At 40.3% G+C, this 18,765-nt stretch overlaps 1 protein-coding gene across 8 annotated transcripts in view; it reads left to right on the top strand.

Annotated features, from left to right (window-relative positions):
- Dnm3 (dynamin 3) overlaps positions 1-18,765 on the top strand; it is a 495,138-nt gene that overhangs the window by 77,325 nt on the left and 399,048 nt on the right. For all 8 annotated transcript variants that reach the window (XM_076547837.1, XM_076547834.1, XM_076547833.1 and 5 more), the window contains exon 2: positions 521-594. In XM_076547837.1, coding sequence (XP_076403952.1) covers positions 521-594 — 74 coding nt within the window. The remainder of the gene's footprint in view (positions 1-520; positions 595-18,765) is intronic.

The raw sequence follows: 18,765 nt of genomic DNA, 5'->3' as shown, positions 1-18,765 counted from the left end.
CCACTAGTGTTAATTTCTATGATATAATAGTTGCTTCCATTTGAGACCACAGTTTGTTGATCTTTTTATTGATGAAAAATTTCAGGATACTTAGAAAATACAGTTTAATTCACCCTCTTCATAATGGCCAGCATTTGATGGTGCTAATATTGATGTTGAAGCCAATAATGATTTTGAGTTTTCAGAAGTTCTGGGATTAATTTCAGCATCAGACCATTTTTAAAATTATTGTGTTTCTCTGAAAGTGGAAATGAATGGGCAACACACAGAAACTTAGGCAAGCCTTTATTAACCCTGCCTGGATAAAAGAGTGGTACACTTCAGTGAGGATATTATGCAATAACAAATCACTTGCTGACATAAGCTTTCTCTCTGAACTTTGTAAATACCTCTTTCATAGATGGGTCTAGTTTTCTTCAGACAGGGAAAACATTGCAAGACTGGAGATTAGAAGAATTACCATGGAGCCCAGCTTAAAATCCCACAATGCCTTCATCTATTATTTCTTTTTTGCTTTCAGGGACTTTCTTCCTCGAGGCTCAGGCATCGTAACCAGACGACCCCTTGTACTGCAGCTTGTCACCTCTAAAGCAGGTAATTAGTGAAGATATTTACTGTGGGGATGTGCGCACCCCATGGCAATTGTCATTTTCATTCCTGGGCACTAGATATAGCAACAAAACCACTTCTACGTCCACTCTGGTATGAGCAACTGCCTGCATTTCTCTCTAGAATGCTCTCCTGTCCATTATTCTTTGATCCCTTCGATTACATTGGAAGGAAGTCTTGCATGCATATAAATTTTTAATACTATTTTCTTAGGCCAAAAAGATATTTGCTTATTGTAATCCATCTATATAAGTTCATTGTATCATATTATCATGAATGCTCCTTTTGTGTGTACTCTTTCCGCACATATGTATATTATATGTGTGACTATTTTGTCATAAAAGTAACCATTTAGGGAACTGGAGAGGTAGCTCAGTGGTTAAGAGCACTTCCTCCTTTTTAGAGGGCCTGAGTTTAGTTCCTGGCACCCACATCAGGTGGCTCCAACCACCTGTACCTTCAAGTCCAGGGGCTCCAATACCCTCTTCTAGCCTTCAGGGACACTGTACTCACATGCACACACACACACACACACACACACACACACACACACACACACACACACACACACATACGTGTGCGCGCGCGCACGCATGCATATAATTAAAATGAAAATATTATATAATGATCCAATTTCAGTTTTTACTCATAGACAACCAACTGTTGTGCCTCATTTGTCTAAAAGACTATTCTTTGTGCCTCATGTGTTCTTAGAATCCTTATCAAAACTTTATTGGCTGTATCTATGTGGGTTTATATTTGGATTCTCAGTTCTGATTAATTGATTGCTATTTCTACTTTTGTACCGATACCATGTTGTCTTAAATATCTTTGCTCTGTGCTAGTATTATTTTTGTGAATTTAGAAAGTGGCATTTCTCGTTTGTTTTTTGTTTCAAGTCCATTTTAGCTACCCTGAATTCTAAATTCCGTATGAATCTAGAATCATCTTGTTTTATCCTAGAAATGTGAAATTTTTTTTAACTCCTGAAAATCAATTAATGTAATGCATTGTGTCAGTAGATTTAAAAACAAAACAAAACAAAACAAAACAAAACAAAACAAAACAAAACAAAACAAAACAAAACAAAACAAAAAAACCCCCAGCAAACTCCACAGGATCATTTCAATAGGTTCAGCTAAGGCATTGCACATTCATGCAGAAAATTTGTAGTAAAGTTGGAATTAAGGGGTGCTTCCTCAGCCTAACAGAGATATGCAAACCCCTCTGTTAACAAACCTACACAAAAGGAATGCTTTCTCTGTAAGGCAATGCTTCTCAACCTTCCTAATGCTGTGACCCTTTAATATAGTTCTTCATATTGTGGTGACCCCCAATCATAAAATTGTTTTCATTGCTACTTCATAACTATAATTTTGCTACTGCTATTAATTGTAATTTAAATATTGTTGGAAATAGAGGCTTGCCTGAAGGGTTGTAACCCACAGGTTGAGAACCATTGATCTAACATGACTAAGGTAAGTATGTTTGCTCTTATCAATTCTATTTGACTTTGTCTTGGAAGTTTTAGTCAAGGAAATTTACCAAGACAAAGAAAAAAAAAGACTTCTAGATTGGAAAGGATGAAGTAAAATGTCTATTTGCAGATGGTTGATGATACACATGGAAAACATGAAGGAATCCATTAATAGGCAATTAGAACTAGTAAATCAGTTCCAGAGGTTGCAAGGTTCAAGATCAATATGTCAGACTAAATTATAATTATGTCCACTTGCAATGAACAATCTAAAAATGAAATTTAAAAAACAGTTCCATCTACATTAGCATCAAAAAGAGTACACCACTCAGAAATAATTTTCACAAAAGAAATTGGAAACAGGGGTTGGGGAAATGGCTCAGTGAGTAGGAGTGTTTGGTCTGAAGGAGGAGGACCTGAGTTCAAATCCATAGCACCCACATAACACTAAGCATGGCTTCATGTGATTGTAATCAGACCTGGGTGACAGAAGCAGGAAGATCTCACGAGATTGCTGAGCATCTAGCTTCTTGTTCTGTGAAAAACCCTGTCTCTCAAGCTGAGTAGGATTATGTTGTGTATATGAAGCACATTTTTATCATCACTGATGGGTGTCTAGGCTGATTCTAACTCCCATTATCATACCAAAATGGGTAGTAGTTGCATGACTATTCTGGGGGTAACCAGCCATCACTCTCTTCCTCTGATTGGGTTTAAGGCTAACTCAATAGGAGGGAATTCATACTTGATACTGTAGACCCAGTCTAAACCCATGGCTGAGGGGGCCTTAGTCCTGAGTCGGGAGCTTAATACTGTCTAGATTGATACGGTGCCAGTCTGCTCTCTAAACATCTATATTTGTACCCATAGACAAATGCTGCTCTCGGCCTTAATCAGAAAAGCTTCACTTACCAATGAATGGTGGTGAATGCAGAGACTTCTGGATGCTCAAAGTGCTGAGAACAAGTAGAGTTTAACTGCTCAGTCCTAAACAGAACATTTGCATCACCCTCTCTAAGGTTGAGGGACCATCTCTAAAAGGGAGCAGACAGAGTGCAGAAGCTAGAACACAGAGGAAAGGGATGGAAAAATGCTTCGTTTGGGGGCATGACACAGCCACCACAATCATGATATTACAGCAACTATGGCTGCCAGTACTGAGCTTGCACAAGACTGAGGCTGTCAATAGTCAATCATGGATTTGAGAGGGGTGCATGGAGTTCTAGATCATTGGTTACTGATGGCTCCTGGGTGAGTGATTTTCTGAAATTGTACACACTGGTGAGTCCACCAGGCTCCAATGGCTAGTTCTCAACCTATGGCCATACAGATAGATGGTCCTAGTTGAATTCAGTGCGAAACAAAGCAATATGAATGTGGGAGAGGGACTCACAGAGAAAAGGGGAGAATAACAGGATGGGAAGGATGTGAAAGGATCAGAAGGCAAGAGTAATCCTAACACACTGTATGTATGTATGAAATCATCAAAGAAGAACTTTAATAAAAATTAAAACAAACAAACAAAAAGCTGGGAGGAAGCAAATTTGGGTGTGTGCTCACTGTTGATTTGCTTGTGACTTCATGTTGTAACCAAGACCAGTTATTTAAATACAGGTTCCTCTTGAATGGTCCATTCAACAAATAATTAAAAAAAATATACAACATAAAACAAGACTAGAAAATAGAAAGCATAGATCAATATAACAGATATTTTTATTATACTTTATTTTGAAGATTTATTTTTATTATATTTTTAATTTAATATTTTGATAACTTCACATGAGTAGCATATTTAAATCATTTCCATCCCTTCCTCTCTCCCTTCCAAGTTCTCTTATGTCCATTTTCAGATGCATGATCTCTCTTCTTTAATTATTTCATCCTAACCAAAATAGTTAAATCAAGAGGAGACCTCTAACAAATGTGGAGATTGGAAAGCCAACTAAAAACAGCTCATATTCAGATGGAATCACAACAGAGTTGTACCACACTTATTTTTCTTTTCTATCTCTCTCTTCTTCCTCTTTCTCTTCTCCTCCTTCTCCTCTTTCTTCTTCTCCCTCTTCTTTTTTTTTTTCCTTTTTACAAATACTTCTTAAAGAATTCTGTGTGCCACCAAGCAAACTTCACTCTTACTGTGGAGCTTACCACTGAGTGAAAAGAAACAAAAATAAATAAAAATAAGTTCACAGAATGAACAAGAAATGGGACCAACTAGCACTCAGGAGGCAGAGGCAGGAGGAGGGCTGCAAGTTTGAGGCCAGCTTAATCTATATAGTGACCTCTAGTTCAGTCACGGCTACATATTGAGAGTCTAGCTTAATAAACAGAAGAAGAAACAAAACAAAACAATAAATAAGTCAAAGGGGAGTGGGAGGAAGAGGAGGAGGAGAAGGAGAAGGAGCAGCAGGAGAATAGAAAGCGAAGGGAAAGAGAGCAGGCACTCAAGTCATGTGGACCATTGTGTGAGAAGTAGAAGTCAGGTGGCTACAAGGTGGTTACATGTGCTTCATGTTTAACATGGGGACCAATAGGTGTGGGAGTGCAGTGAAGGAGAGGGGTAGCAGGAAATGGAGAGAAGACTTCAGTGCTGCTGCCATAGTTAAGCAGAAGAAAGCCAATGGGGACAGCTACATTACAGGCCAGAGGCATTTAACGAGAACACGCCAGGAGGATCAGAACTCTAGAGGCCACTGATAGCATGGCTGAGGGTTAGCGAGGGAGTGGGCTAAGAAAACTCCTCTACCTGTGGGCAATACGGAAAAACTGCTTCTGCAGTGGGGGGCGTGGGGGCAGGGAGAGGGGCAGACAAGCCTGTGCTTGGGATATGAGTTCAGAGACTCCTTCTGTGATCCTCTTGTATGCCTTTATTTTCTTCAGGAAGAGGCTGGGCATTTGTTGACAATCAAAATCCTTTCTTCCTATTCCCTTAGTTACGACTTCCTTCTTCTCAACCACAAATCACTCTTACTTGTGACAAAAACACCTCTGATGTCTAACTGTGTATATATTATTTATTGCTTGTCCTGGCAGGGAATATCTTATTCCTAGTTTTAAAAGCCATTTTAAACACGATGAGTAGAGATATGGTTTGCTGGGTCCCAATTAATCACTCACTGAGACAATCATTTAATGACACATATGATCATCCCGTCATATTTTACCATCTTTTCATTCCTACCTTACACTCAATTATGGCTCTTTGCCCATTGAATGAATTCCACAGATTTATTTACATTTCCTTCCCTATTCATCTATTGCTGCCAAGTCACCAAACGAACAGTAGGCTGACCAGCATCAAATGACTCCTTTGTCTCTTCCGACTTTCTTCCATTGAGTTTTGACATTCTTAAAACTCCATTGATAGATTTTAGTGTTTCTAAGTAAGGAAGGATGCTGACCTTGCTTTTCACAGCTTTCGAGTTTGGTGCCGAGACAGCAGGCACAGGTGGGAAAAGCAAGGTTGGCAAGGTTGTTGCTCAGACTGTCGCGGCCCCTCTGGCCAATGGTATGGGATGCCAGAGCATATTGGGAATATCCTGAATCATCTGTGCTTATCATCCTAATGCAGCAATATAAAAAAAAATACTGCTGTGGAAACTCTTAGAAAGAACTGGCATGCTCAGGACACGTGCTATGTAGAAAACTGTATTAATATTAGGTGGAGCTCTGTAAATCCTGCAGAAGAAGGGGGAGAAAGGATTGTAGGAGCCAGAGGGGTCAAGGACATCACAAGAAAACTCACAGAATCAACTAACCTGGACTCATAGGGGCTCACAGAGTCTGCATGGACAACAGGGAGCCTGCATGGGACTGACGTAGACAACTCTGTATATATGTTACAGTTGTGTAGCTTGGTCTTCTTGTGGGACTCCTAACAGTGGGAACAGGGGCTGTCTCTGACTTTTTTTACTGCTTTTGGGAGCCTACTCCTCATACTGGGTCTCCTTGCCCAGCCTTAATAAATGAGGAGGTGTTTAGTCTTACTGTAAATTGATGTGCCATGTTTTGTTGATACCATAAGAGACCTGTCATTTCCTAAACAGAAATGGAGGAGTGGATTTGAGGGTGGGAACAAAGGGGGTGGGGGAAGGAATGGGAGGAGAGGAGGGAAGGGAAACTGTGGCTGAGATGTAAGATAAATAAATGAATGAATAAATAAATAAGAGAAAACTGCATTAATGACTAGCTCTTCATTTTCCAAGCCTTTTCAGCACTGAACATTTTGATATTTTTCCCTTAATCTTTGCAAGAGTTTTCTGAGGTAGAACTTTGATTCCCACTTTGGAAAAAGAGACTCAGTAAAGTTCAGCAGTTTCTTTATGACCATAGTGTGGGCTGGTATTCCGATTGTGAGTATCGATATGATGCTGTTAACACAGATTTAACAAATGCCATGATAAAAATGCTCCTCATGTACAATTCATGTATATAATAAATGTAAAACATTATATACAATGCAAAAGTAAAAGCGCAGGGATTTTATTGCTTGCTTTTATATTCTAGAACATGCTGGATATTTAATAGGGTGATTTATGTGAAAAATATAAATATGCAAATGTGGAGATCTTTTAGCTAATTTCTAAGTCCCATCTAGTTTCCAACATGCTATACATTTAGTAACATTTAACTTCCTGTCTCCACCCCTGCTATACTAGTCATAACCCAAACAACTAGTAAGAGCCGGAAACCTTACTATACATCATTTGTTTCAGGACACATAATTCTTAGCACAGAAGAGCATTCCAAGAATTCATATAATATGTGAAGAAAGGGAGAAAGGGGCAGCCCGTCTTTTATTAATAAAGGTAAGATGAAGTGACAGGTCACTGTAGAATGCTGTAGGAGTATTTCTGAAAGTGTGGCTTGGGAGGCTGAGAACCTGATAGGACATTGGTCAGTGTCAGGTAAGGACTTCCATGTCAAGGGCAAGAGAGACAATTGGCCACTTTTCAGTGCCCTGCAAAATTGGATAGAAATTGCCCAATGCTACACACCAGGCCTTTTCCTCGGGAGCTAGCTAGTGAGCATTGGCCAGAGTCCTGCTGCTTTACCTCATCTCAATCCTGATCTCACCATTTGCTGGCACACTCACATGTCAGACCCTAAGAACAACTGAGAACATGGAACATAGTCCAGTGTCTTTGCTTTCAGAGTGAGTCATTTGGAAAGAAAATTCCCTGCCTCAACCTGAAGCAGAAAGTGGCCTTTAAAGATATCAGAATCTAAGTCATTCTGTGTTAAAGGCTCTGTGAAGGCCTTGAAAAAGTAAATGAACTATCCCTAGTTCATAGGGATAAATGACTGCCTGAGGACCTTTCTATGGAAAATATCTCTCAAAATGCTGTTAAATTGTTTTTTTTTTCTGCTTTAGTTCAACATTAGTATAAGAAAGATGAAAAGTTTACAACATAGAAATATTCTTTCCTTTATGAAAGGCCTTCTGGATGCTTTCAGTTTTTATATACTTGAAATATGAATCCATCAAAAGTTGACCCACCGTCTTCAAACCACAGGTGCTGTACAAAATAAAATATGTTCGTGACAGCTGGTTTTAATGCCATTTTGCCACGAACTAGAATCACCGAGTCGGGAGCTATACCCGAGGAATTGTCTTGGTCACCTTAACTAATGTAGGGAGCCCAGCCCACTACAGGCGGTGCCATCCCTAGGCGTGTGGATCTGGGCTGTATAAGAAAGCTGGCTGAGCAAGGCAGATGGAGCAAGCCAGTTAATGTGCGCTTCTGAGAACATTTTTTTTTTTTCTTAACTGCAGCTCTGACCTCTTGGTCTCTGCTTTGAGTTCCTGTGGTGGCTTTCCTGGATGATAGACATAAACCAAAGCCAAATAAACCCTTTCTTCTCCCAAGGTAGTTTTGATTAGTGTTTTATCCTGTCAACAGAAAACAAACCAGAGCTGCATCCTTGTTAGAATAAGTTCTACATGGCTTGTAATTTATCAGAGAATGGGTACCAGTCAGTATTTTGGATTGTTGTTTGGAGCTGCTGTACACCATCATTTAAATAAGGGCAGATAGCTGGTAAGAGGGGCAGTGGTGATGCAGAGGCAGAGGCAGGCAAATCTCTGTGAGTTCAAGGCCAGCCTGGTCTACAGAGCTAGTTCCAGGGTAGCCAAGGCTACACAAAGAAACCTCATTTTGAAGAAAAAAAAGGAAGGAAGGAAGAAAAAGAAAGGGAAGGAAGGAAGAGAAGAAGGAAGCAAGCAAGCAAGCGAGCAAGCTATATCAGAGGCACCAGCTAACTGACAAGATTCAGGCAGGGTGTCTAGGAGCAGCAGGCAGCCATGGGAAGGTAAGTCACCCCCTTTTGCTCTCAGGCATGAGTCCCTCTTCGAGCCAGAGAGTACTGTGAGTCAGGGAGGTCCTGAGTAAGATGGGTTTGTGGGGATTGCCAAGGGAATCATTATGTCTAGAGTCAAAGCTCAGCCTCTCATAGGTTGCTTAAAGATGTCATTAGACCAGCCAGACTTTCAGCCTTGATTTGTAGCAGTGATCATGAGTTTTTCTAGTTTCATAAATTAAACACGCATAGTAGAAATAGTGGGATGGGGGCTGGAGAGATGGATCAGAGGTTAAGAGCACTGACTGCTCTTCCAGAGGTCCTGCGTTCAATTCCCAGCACCCACATGGTGGCTCACAACCATCTGTAATGAGATCTGGCACCCTCTTGTATATACATAATAAATAAATAAATCTTAAAAAAAAAGCAATAGTGGGATGATAACACTGAAAGCATTTTAGAACTTAATTTCTCACTTTATGTTCAGTTATCTGAGTTAGATCAAAGCTGGCATTTCAGAACAAGACAGTCTGCTTCTGCAGTGGACAGCTTATTTTCTTGGTAACAAATTAACCTCATGGTAAAATCCATGGTGCCTTTAGAGAGCATTCTTTCTTAACTGCTGGGCTGCCCGCTGGCTCTGCTGAACTTCGTGTGAAGTACAGGTCACAGACGCATAGTTTAAATTCCCCCAACTGTTGTCATTTTTAAAATTCAGTGTGCACAGATGTCCTGGGGAGTGTCTTCAAGATGCTCAGAGCTTTGGTCACTAGGCCTGTGATGGGAAGGGGCTGTTCTGTCCCTTTCTGGGTGTGGCCTGTGGGAAGCAAGGCCTTAGTACCTCTGACTGGACACAGATACAGGGGGAGAATGGACTGGTGGGAACCAGCCTCAGGAGTTAGTACATAGTGATGAAATGGAGGATGTCATCTCTAAGGCACTGCCCTTTGGGTACAGGCACAATCATTGGGATTTCTTGACACATGGTAAAATGCAAATAACTAGGTGTGAAAGCTCCTAGGCTTTGTATCCAGCTGCACTGAGGCCTGAGACTGCTGGCAATTGACATGGGGCCGTTAGTGCTAACTGTAATCCAGGACAAGCTGGGGGGAGGGGAAAGACCAGTACTGAGTGCCTGCAGCATATGCTACTACATCTTTACCATTCAGAACTCGTAACTAAGGTATTTAAAGAGACTGATTTTGAATGAAAATTCAAGGGCATGTATTTTAAACAGCCATCATAGGGTGTTTAGAAGCACATTGCAAGACTCCTGGCAGTTTCGCCCAACCTCTTAGTGTTGTTGCCTTTTCTTTTCTTAGGTGTCTTTTCCTGTACCTTTTAATAGGATCATTTGGTTGGGACATGCCATAGCATTCTCTTAAAAAAAAGTCTCCATGTTTGGTCCTGGACTCCGCATGGTAATTTATGCCCATGCAGTAGTGTGGCAGGCACTCATTCTGTGCTGAAGTGGGAACTCTCCTGCTCCCTGAACATACGGTTTAGGCACCAGCACCCTGGCCCAGCATTTCAGGAGATGAAGGGTTTCATAGACTATCAGAGATTGAGATCCTGAAAGTCCCAAGTTGAGCTGCTGTGGAGCTGATTGAGCTTGTAGGAATAAATGCAGAGCTGAAAACCATGGTGGAACTCACAGCTAGTTCTCATCCACTCACCCCTCTGAGCTGGGATCTGCCTGTTTTCTTCTTAAAAGTCCAGACTCTCCCAGTAGCTCCTTGGAGTGTCACATGGACATCAAGTATGAAATTTTAATTCCAGGAAATGTAACTAGGAAAAATAAACCAGAAAATATCTGCTGGGGGAATTAAACACTGTGAATAATAGTTGGATTTTCAAAAAGAAATTGAAGCCCACTGGCATAGAGGGAGTCAAAGGTGTTCATCTTTTGGTGAGTGCTTTGGGGTATTTTCTTTGAATATTGAATACAGTGAAAAGAATAAATTTCCAAAGGTTTCTAATGGGAAAACATGCTCACTAAGTGGACAGGAATGTTCATACTTACTATACTTATGCTTGTCAGAATATTCTCATATTTATAACCTATTTCACTACAGTCAAAATAATTCTCTTTCATGGAATCTTTTATTTTTATTTGTTTTATTTACATTTATTTATTTATCTATATTTTAAACCTTTATTTTCACTTATGATTATGTGAGTGTATGCTATATGTATGCAGGTACCCTCAGAGGCCGGAAGAGGGTGTTGGATCCCCTAGATCTGGAGTTATAGGTGGCTGTGCTGTGGACTTAACTCTAGTCTTCTGAAAGAACAGCACATACTCTTGACTACTGGGCCATCTCTCTGTGCTCTTTTGTAGAATCTTATATCCTTGTTTATGAGAGTTGGTGCTATATAGGACTCTTACCCAGATACACTTTAAATCTGGTTTGACTGCATCTTTCCTGCAATTACCCTTAATATTTGCATCAACTCAAGAAATTCAAGTAGACTTTATTCTGTGCTTGAGATATTCCTGTGAATTAACACTATACTCCTCCCTCTCTCTTCCTCCTCCCTTCTTCCCATCATCCCTTCTTAGTGTTCCAAAACTGTTATTCTTACACACTTTATTTTGTTCCCCATTTTCTGGGCATTAGCATTGCTTTGCTTATACATTAGTAGTCTTAGAATTTCTAGAAGCCACGTGCCTTCTAATATAAAGTCTGTAGTAGCATTTGCAAAGATTTTCAGAAAAGCCAAGGAGCTGTTGTGAAGAAACAGACCCAGATCTCATTCTTTGTAGCAAGAAGACTGCCCTTTAGCACCTAATGCATTTCCTTTTGGGAGGATAATCATTTAGGTATTCTTCTCTAAAGAAAAGAAAGGGATTGTACACTTTGGTAGGCTACTGCTCATCATTGTGAAGTGGAAGATGCCTTGAATTGGTGATAATTTGTTTTTCCCTCCGCTTCCCCTGTTCTCTTTTAGGAGAAAGTATTGAAGTTTCCAGCTGTCTAGTTTCCCCTCAGAAGTTATGTTTTTATGAAGCCCTCTTTGGTCCATGTATTGTTTACTCCCGAATTCCATCAGCTTAAAGGGGAGAAGGTATAAGCAGCTTCATTTTAGAAATTTCTTTTTCTTTTCATCCTCTTTTTTTTGTCTGCTTTTTATTAAAAACTGGGTTGTCTTGGAACAATCAGCATCACAGAGGTCTAAAAGATGAGCTGTCAAGGTGTTGATATGTACGAGAGAAGTATGGAAGAAGAGCATGATATGTACTCTTATAGAGAGCAAGTGCATAGACTTTTTTCCATCACAGCTGCATCTACACTTGCTACCCCTCCCCTCCCCCGCTGCCCTTCTTCATTATTTTTCCTTGTGTCTCAAATCACAGAGATCACAGCCCACAGGGCCTCTGGGTTTGCATTTGCTGGATAGGTTGGGAAGCCAGAAATGTGTTTTCCTGGCCTTTCGTTCCTCAAGGTGTTGGCTTCATCACAGCTTGCATCCTGTTCCCTAGGAAGCACTGATTAGTGGTCAGGGGACCAGCAGGGCAGGATGGGTAATTTCACCTCCATTGAATGGTATTCTCTCTTGGTTTTAGACTGTCTGAATGTCATAGAGATAGACCAGAGTTAAGTTACCCTATAGATTTACCAGATGGCTCGGCACTAAGTGCAGGTGCTTAATTTTTCAAAATGAACTAAATTCACTTTAAGTAGTTTTAAAGTAAATAACTAACATAAGTTAGTTTAACATCAGCAGTCTCATGCACACCTGGTAGAAGTTTTCACTCATCACTTTCTCAATTTGCTTTATAAAAATTTTTTTTAGACAAGGTCTCTTGTAGTCTAGGTTGGCCTTGAACTCACTATGTAGCCAAGGGTGACTTTGAACTTCTGATCCTTCTGTCTCCATCAGCAAGCCTGGTATGTGTCAGTGCTGGAGATCAAAACCAGGTTTTCCTACATGCTAGACAAGCACTCTACCAATGGAGCTACATTCCCAACCCTGTTTGAGATTTTTTTATCTTTATGTCTTTCCACCCACCCATCCACCCATCCATCCATCCATCATCCGTCCATCCATCCATCCATCCATCCATCCATCCATCCATCCATCCATCCATCCATCCATCCATCCACAAAACAGTCTTTTAATGGCTGCAGTATGCCACAGAGCAGAGAAGTTTCCAGATTATGTCCTCCTTATCTTTTCCAGTTGTTTCCCTGTGGCTATCATCTTGGCTGATATTCAAAGGAAATGTGATCTTTCTTTTAGTACTCTGCTAAAGTTACACATTAGATGGAATTGTGTCTTTCACTTAGATTCCTGTTCTGCAAGAACTTGGGCTTCTATAGCACTTTATAGGTAATTTTTTAAAGGACTTAGGAAGAAGCCATTTCTTTGTTAGGTGTGTCAAAAGCAATCTGAGACTCAGGCCTGGGGTGGCTCTTCAACCTAATGATGCCAACTGCAATTTCCATTTACTCTATCTCCTTCTTCTTCTTTTTTTTTTTTTTTTTTTTTTTTTTGTTTTTTTGAGACAGGGGTTCTCTGTGTAGTTTTGTGCCTTTCCTGGATCTCGCTCTGTAGACCAGGCTGGCCTCGAACTCACAAAGATCCGCCTGCCTCTGCCTCCCGAGTGCTGGGATTAATACAGTATATTTAACTCCTCATAAAAACATATATCTCATTATTATACTATTTTAATGTTTTGATTTTGCTCTGTGTATGTCTATCGATATCCATGTTAGACTTTAAGGGGACTCTCTTATCAGGTGTTAGTACAGACTCCTAAATAAGCATAAATATAGTTAAATAGAACACAGGTCTGTTTTGATTTACAAGAGTGTACTGTTGGGTTGGAAAGATGGCTCAGTGGTTAAGAGCACTTGCTGCACTTGCAGAAAAGCCTGGTTTGGATCTGAGCATCCACCCAGTGGGTCATAACTGTCTGTAATACCAGTTCCAGGGGATCCCTTGTCCCCTTCTGACCACCACAGGTACCAGGCCTGGGGTACACACACACACACACACACACACACACACACACACACACACACACACACAGAGAGAGAGAGAGAGAGAGAGAGAGAGAGAGAAAGAGAGAGAGAGATGACACATATACATAAAATAAAAAAGTAAAAAGCAAGGGTACAATCTTGAAAATTTGCCTAAATTGCTTAGTATTATTTTAAGGATTTATTTGAAATTGTGTGTATATATCTATATCCCTGGGTGGGTGTGTATACTTGTGTGGGTACCTGCAGAGTTCAGAGGTGTTGGATGCCTTGAGCTCGAGTTAAAGGCAGTTGTTAGCTAACTGATGTGGATGCTGGGAACTGAACTCAGGTCCTCTGCATGACCTGCAAGAAAGCCCGACATTCATAGTGGCAAATGAATTAACAAGCTAGGCAAATGTTTATGGATTTCCTTTACTCATCTGGAAGATATTTCCTGGGTGGTGCAGAGCTGTGCATAAGACAAAGTCCTTATACCAACGACTATAGTGTTCAATAGGGGAGAAGATGTTTGAATTGAGGGTGGTTAAGTATTCACAAATGGATATCGAATGAGTTTAGCACGGGTGGCTTGGATGTTCATTTTTATCTTTGGGACGCTAAGGTTGACCCCTTCAGTGGTTAGCACATCCCTGAATACTTTCTGGATAATAGATGACAGAAGGTAAAAGCTATGGGGGTAACATCAAGATGTTATCTGCCCAAGGAAGACAGGTGTGTGGAGACAGTAAAGTGAGCAAGAACAAGGGAGGTGACTATTTAGTGATGTGGCCTGGAGCATAGTCCTTGGAAAGCCAGCCCCTCTCTCTGTGTGCTGTCCTGACCTTGGACTTGGCTGTCAGTCACAGGGTTGATCTTGGCCTGTTGTAAACTGCTGTATCTGCGTCTCATTCTGCGAGGGTGTCTGCTCTTCAATAGCAGAGACCACGACCATGACACCGATGTCCTTGTTCACAGAAGCTGCACGTGACGCAGCCTTTGTTTTGCTATCATACTAATTAGGAAGGAAAATGATTCTGTTGAATGAATCCCTCGCTAATCCACACACATTTCCTATTTCCATGCCAGTGTTGTGTGTTTTTCTAATCATCTCCAGGAATAGTGACTAGTAAGTATGCATATAATAAAGCCGAGTTTCTGTGGCTCGAGAAAAGCCTGAATATATAAACACACACATTTTTTTATAGCTTGTATTTTGTTTTTCTTTATATTTGAGGAGGTGAGTTATTCACATGTTCCTTTTAAGAGATATTCATATTATTAATATGCTTGAACTGAGGCAGGATAAGAATTTGCATGTACATGCAGAGGGCATCTATCAAAGGTGGCATGGCTGTTTATTATTTATTATTATGATGTTTGGTTCCCTCGGGACAAGATGTCTGAAATGCTGTTCCAACATCCAAAGTCTAGAAAGACATACTACACATTTAAAATAGAGTAAAATCAAACAAGCAGCATCTGAAGTCACCACCCTAAGGTAGGGAGTAGAGTTAAGCCTCATCTGTACTAAATTCTGTTTGTTCAGGTGGTAGTGTTGGAGATATACAGCAAACCTTTGGCAAAGAAATGAGCAAAACGAAAAGTTTATACAAACAATACAACTTTAATTATAAAATAATGGGGCCAATCTAAGGAGAAATATTAGCATTAGATGTTGACTGAAAGTTTCTTTCATTCATTTGCAAATATTACTGGTGGCTTATATGTATGGTGCCTAACAATCAAAATAAGCAAACTTGACTCTAAGATAGACAGACATAAAGAGGATTGAGTAATTCATGTGGTATGCTATAGAATGTTAAGTGATGTGGAATAGTAAAAGGTGGGATTAAGGGGCTGGGTTGCATTTTAATACAATATTTCAATGTCACAAAAGTCTTTGAGAAACTGAGGATGATTCCGGTGGCTCCCTTGATGAATGAAATTCACAAAGAGCCATTGCATAGTGCCAAGATGGGCATATACCTGGGCCACTGAGGAAATGCAGAGAGACCAGTGTGGCCTATATGATGTACAATTTCTATCTCTTATGTCATTAGTACAAGATTAAAGTGTTTGGGTTGATTGCTATTTTTTGGCTAATAGGGAGAAATAGTTGTCCCATAGATATACTATTGATTTTTTTTTTTAAAGAAAAATGTGTTGAAAACAAGTGTTGCCAGATCTTTCCAATAAGCACTCAGATTTTAGGTTTTGTAGCTCATGACCTCCAATGCAACCACACAACTAGTCTGTAGACTGTATGCAAACTGAAGGGAGTGGTTACGTCCCAGGGAGCTTGATAATCTGTGAAATCTGAATTTCTTTCCACTCTCCCATGCTAAGAAGTGTTCTCAAAGTGTGTCTAGTCATTCTGCTGTAATTTATTTTAAACTTACAGAAAATTATATATATATATATATATATATATATATATATATATATATATATATATTAGTGGGTCTCATGTGGGGTTTTGACAAGTATATAGTGTAGTGTTTAAATCAGGTTAAACATAATCCATTTCATCAATCATCTACCATCTGTCCATGGTGAAATATTCAGTATCCTTCATTTCCCTTTTTGAGACAGTGTGTGCATACATATTTGTAGTCATACTACCCTGTCTCATTGTAACTTAGCCCCACTGATGTGTATTTCTCTGTCCACTTCTCTCCTCTCCCCAGCCTCTGATAATAACCATTCCACATTCAAGCTCTATGCTGCCACTGCCTTTATATTCCACTTATGAGTGAGTTCAAGTTGTACTTGTCTATCAGTGCCTATGTGCTAGAGATAATTGACCCACCAGATGTTTTGATCTCAGCATAGGAATGCAAGAAATACAAGGAAACAAGATAACATGACATTTCCTAAAGAGCACAAGCTTCTAGCAACAGGTTTTAAAGAAAGCCTTATTGATGAGAGGTTCACATATATGCAGTTTATTATTGAACAAAATGTCTTTATATCCTGTAATACCTCTGTGTATGTGAGTGAGTGAGTAAGTGTGTGTGTGTGTGTGTGTGTGTGTGTGTGTGTGTGTGTGTGCATGTGTGCATAGATGGCTGATAATTCCTTCCTCTGTGATTTCTGTATTTCCTACTGATTGGATTTTATTCTGTTTATAGGTCATATTTTCCTTCTTTGCATGCCTGGTAATTTTGATTGGCTACTTGACATTGTACATTTTATATAGTTTTGGAGTTTGTTTTAATAATTTGGGATTTTGTTATTACATTTTTGAAGCTTTTTTGTGTGGGGCAAGTTTGACTTGATTGACCTTGGTGGACACCCCAGTTAGCAGCGATGCTTCCCTTTGGTTCATTGTGTCATGGACCACCTCGAGCCTGATCTGAACCCTGGGCTTCATTCTCCCACTCTCTCCATGGCATCAGCAGCATTCTCACATGCTAGTACTCAGGGGCTCTTCTAGGTGCCAGTCTCTAGAGCTTTCTTTTGGAGTAGCTCCTTTCTCCTCAGCACTTTGCTTCGCAAAATGTCTGATGTCCTGGTTTCTTTGAAGTCAGAGTTCTGTTTCTTCCACTTTGCAGGATCACTGAGACCTGGTTGGTAAACCCTCCATTTGCTGGGAGATTGCTGACATTCTCTCTGGAATACGCTGGAGCAGCCGAAGCTGCGAAATTGCTTGTTTCTCCCAGAAATTACTCTCTGGCTTAGCTGCTGTCTGCTGTTTGAACATAAGTCTTCCATAACTCTGTTTTTTTTTCTATTGTTGTCTAGATGAGAGGATGCATCTGATTTCTGATATTCTGTCATGGCTGGAAGTAGAGACGAGGCTGTGTTAACCTTTAACCCTATCTGTTAATGTCCACATTGAAGATCACTTGTCTTCACTCCGGCTCATGAAAATGTTGCCAGGATCACTTGGGTGCATTGCTCTGCAGCTGTGATGGTGAAGATAACCACAGAGTTAACTTGAGTGAAGGTCTTGAGTTGTTTCTGTCTCTTCTTTGCCTTTCTTTCTCCATCTCTCTGCTCTCATAGATTGTACTAAAAAAAAAATCATAGAATACCAAAGGTGTGAGGCATTTTATTCAAGTTAAAAGCATCAGAATTGCTAAAACAAAAACTAAAAACAAACCCCAAACTAAAAAAAAAAACAACAGTGTGTGTGTGTGTGTTTGTATGTATGTATGTGAGACCAGGTGGATGCTGCGTGTCTTCCTCTACCATTCTCTGTCTCCTTGTTTTTTGTTTTGTGTGTGTGTGTGTGTGTGTGTGTGTGTGTGTGTGTGTGTGTATCCATATATGTGATGGGCTCTCCTTCTCTCTGTGGTGAGGTAGAAGGGCCTTTGAACTGAGAATGGACTTGGGTTTATAGTTGGTGAGCTTGGGCAATCTAAAAACCTACTCTTGCTAGTTCATGGATGGGGATGGCTGCCTCCAAGTGGTAACGTGTGTCAGATGGACAGTCAGTCTGGAGAACTCATCAGAATCGTTGATTTTTGCTTACTTTACCAGAGTTTGGCTGTTGGAAAGGCCAATATTGGTCTTCAAGAGTAATAACAGAGGCAGTTGAAAAGGGTAAATGGTCACCAGTACAGCTTCTTAGGCTGTTTTAGTCCTAAAATACATGCTTTACTCTCAATTTTTCTAATTGGAGCTGGATTTTTAGAGGAAACTGAAGCTGAGAACACCTCGAGAGTGTGTGTTTAAAAGTATAAACACATTACATAAATATGTGGTTTAGATCCATAATTTTAAATTAAAAATTAAATTATCTTAAGTACCTTTAAATAACCCAGGAAGCAGTTATGTGGTAGTTGAGGAAGCAAGTGAAGGTCCCTGTAGACCTCATAAGAGCCATCTGTGGTCTGGAAGCTGTGCTAAACTAGTGCTGATTGATAATCCTCTCTCCCTGTGCTTTTGGGAGGGTGAGAACGTCATTATGAGCTTGTAAGAAGTGTGTGTAAAAATGTGCTCCATGTTAGGAAGTTTGGTGGACGGTTATTACATATCTCTTTCAGTTGGTGGACAGCTGAGGTGACATGCAATGGCAGCTTTTAGAAATAAGACAAGAAGCCAGGTATGGTGGCTTATGCCTATAATGACAGTTCTTGGGAGGATGAGGCAGGAGGATTGCTGTGAGTTTGGGCTGTATAGTGAGACTGTCTCAACACACACACACACACACACACACACACACACACACACACACACATACCACACACACACACACACACACACACACATTCCTAAATTTATACATGCAACCTGCTTAGTTCATATGCTGTTAACTGTATGCATATGATTTCAGGGCTGACCACTTGGTAGTGGCTAACCTATCTTTTCTGAGGAAGACTATTTCTCACACTCCCTGCATTCCTTCTATGCCTTTGGGTCTTTGTGTTGGGTTTGGGCCCTGGGAGATGTCCCCTTTCCATG

Source organism: Peromyscus maniculatus, chromosome 11 (assembly GCF_049852395.1).
Source record: "Peromyscus maniculatus bairdii isolate BWxNUB_F1_BW_parent chromosome 11, HU_Pman_BW_mat_3.1, whole genome shotgun sequence".
Classification (NCBI taxonomy): Eukaryota; Metazoa; Chordata; class Mammalia; order Rodentia; family Cricetidae; genus Peromyscus; species Peromyscus maniculatus.
This window is presented reverse-complemented; position numbering and strand designations above follow the sequence as displayed.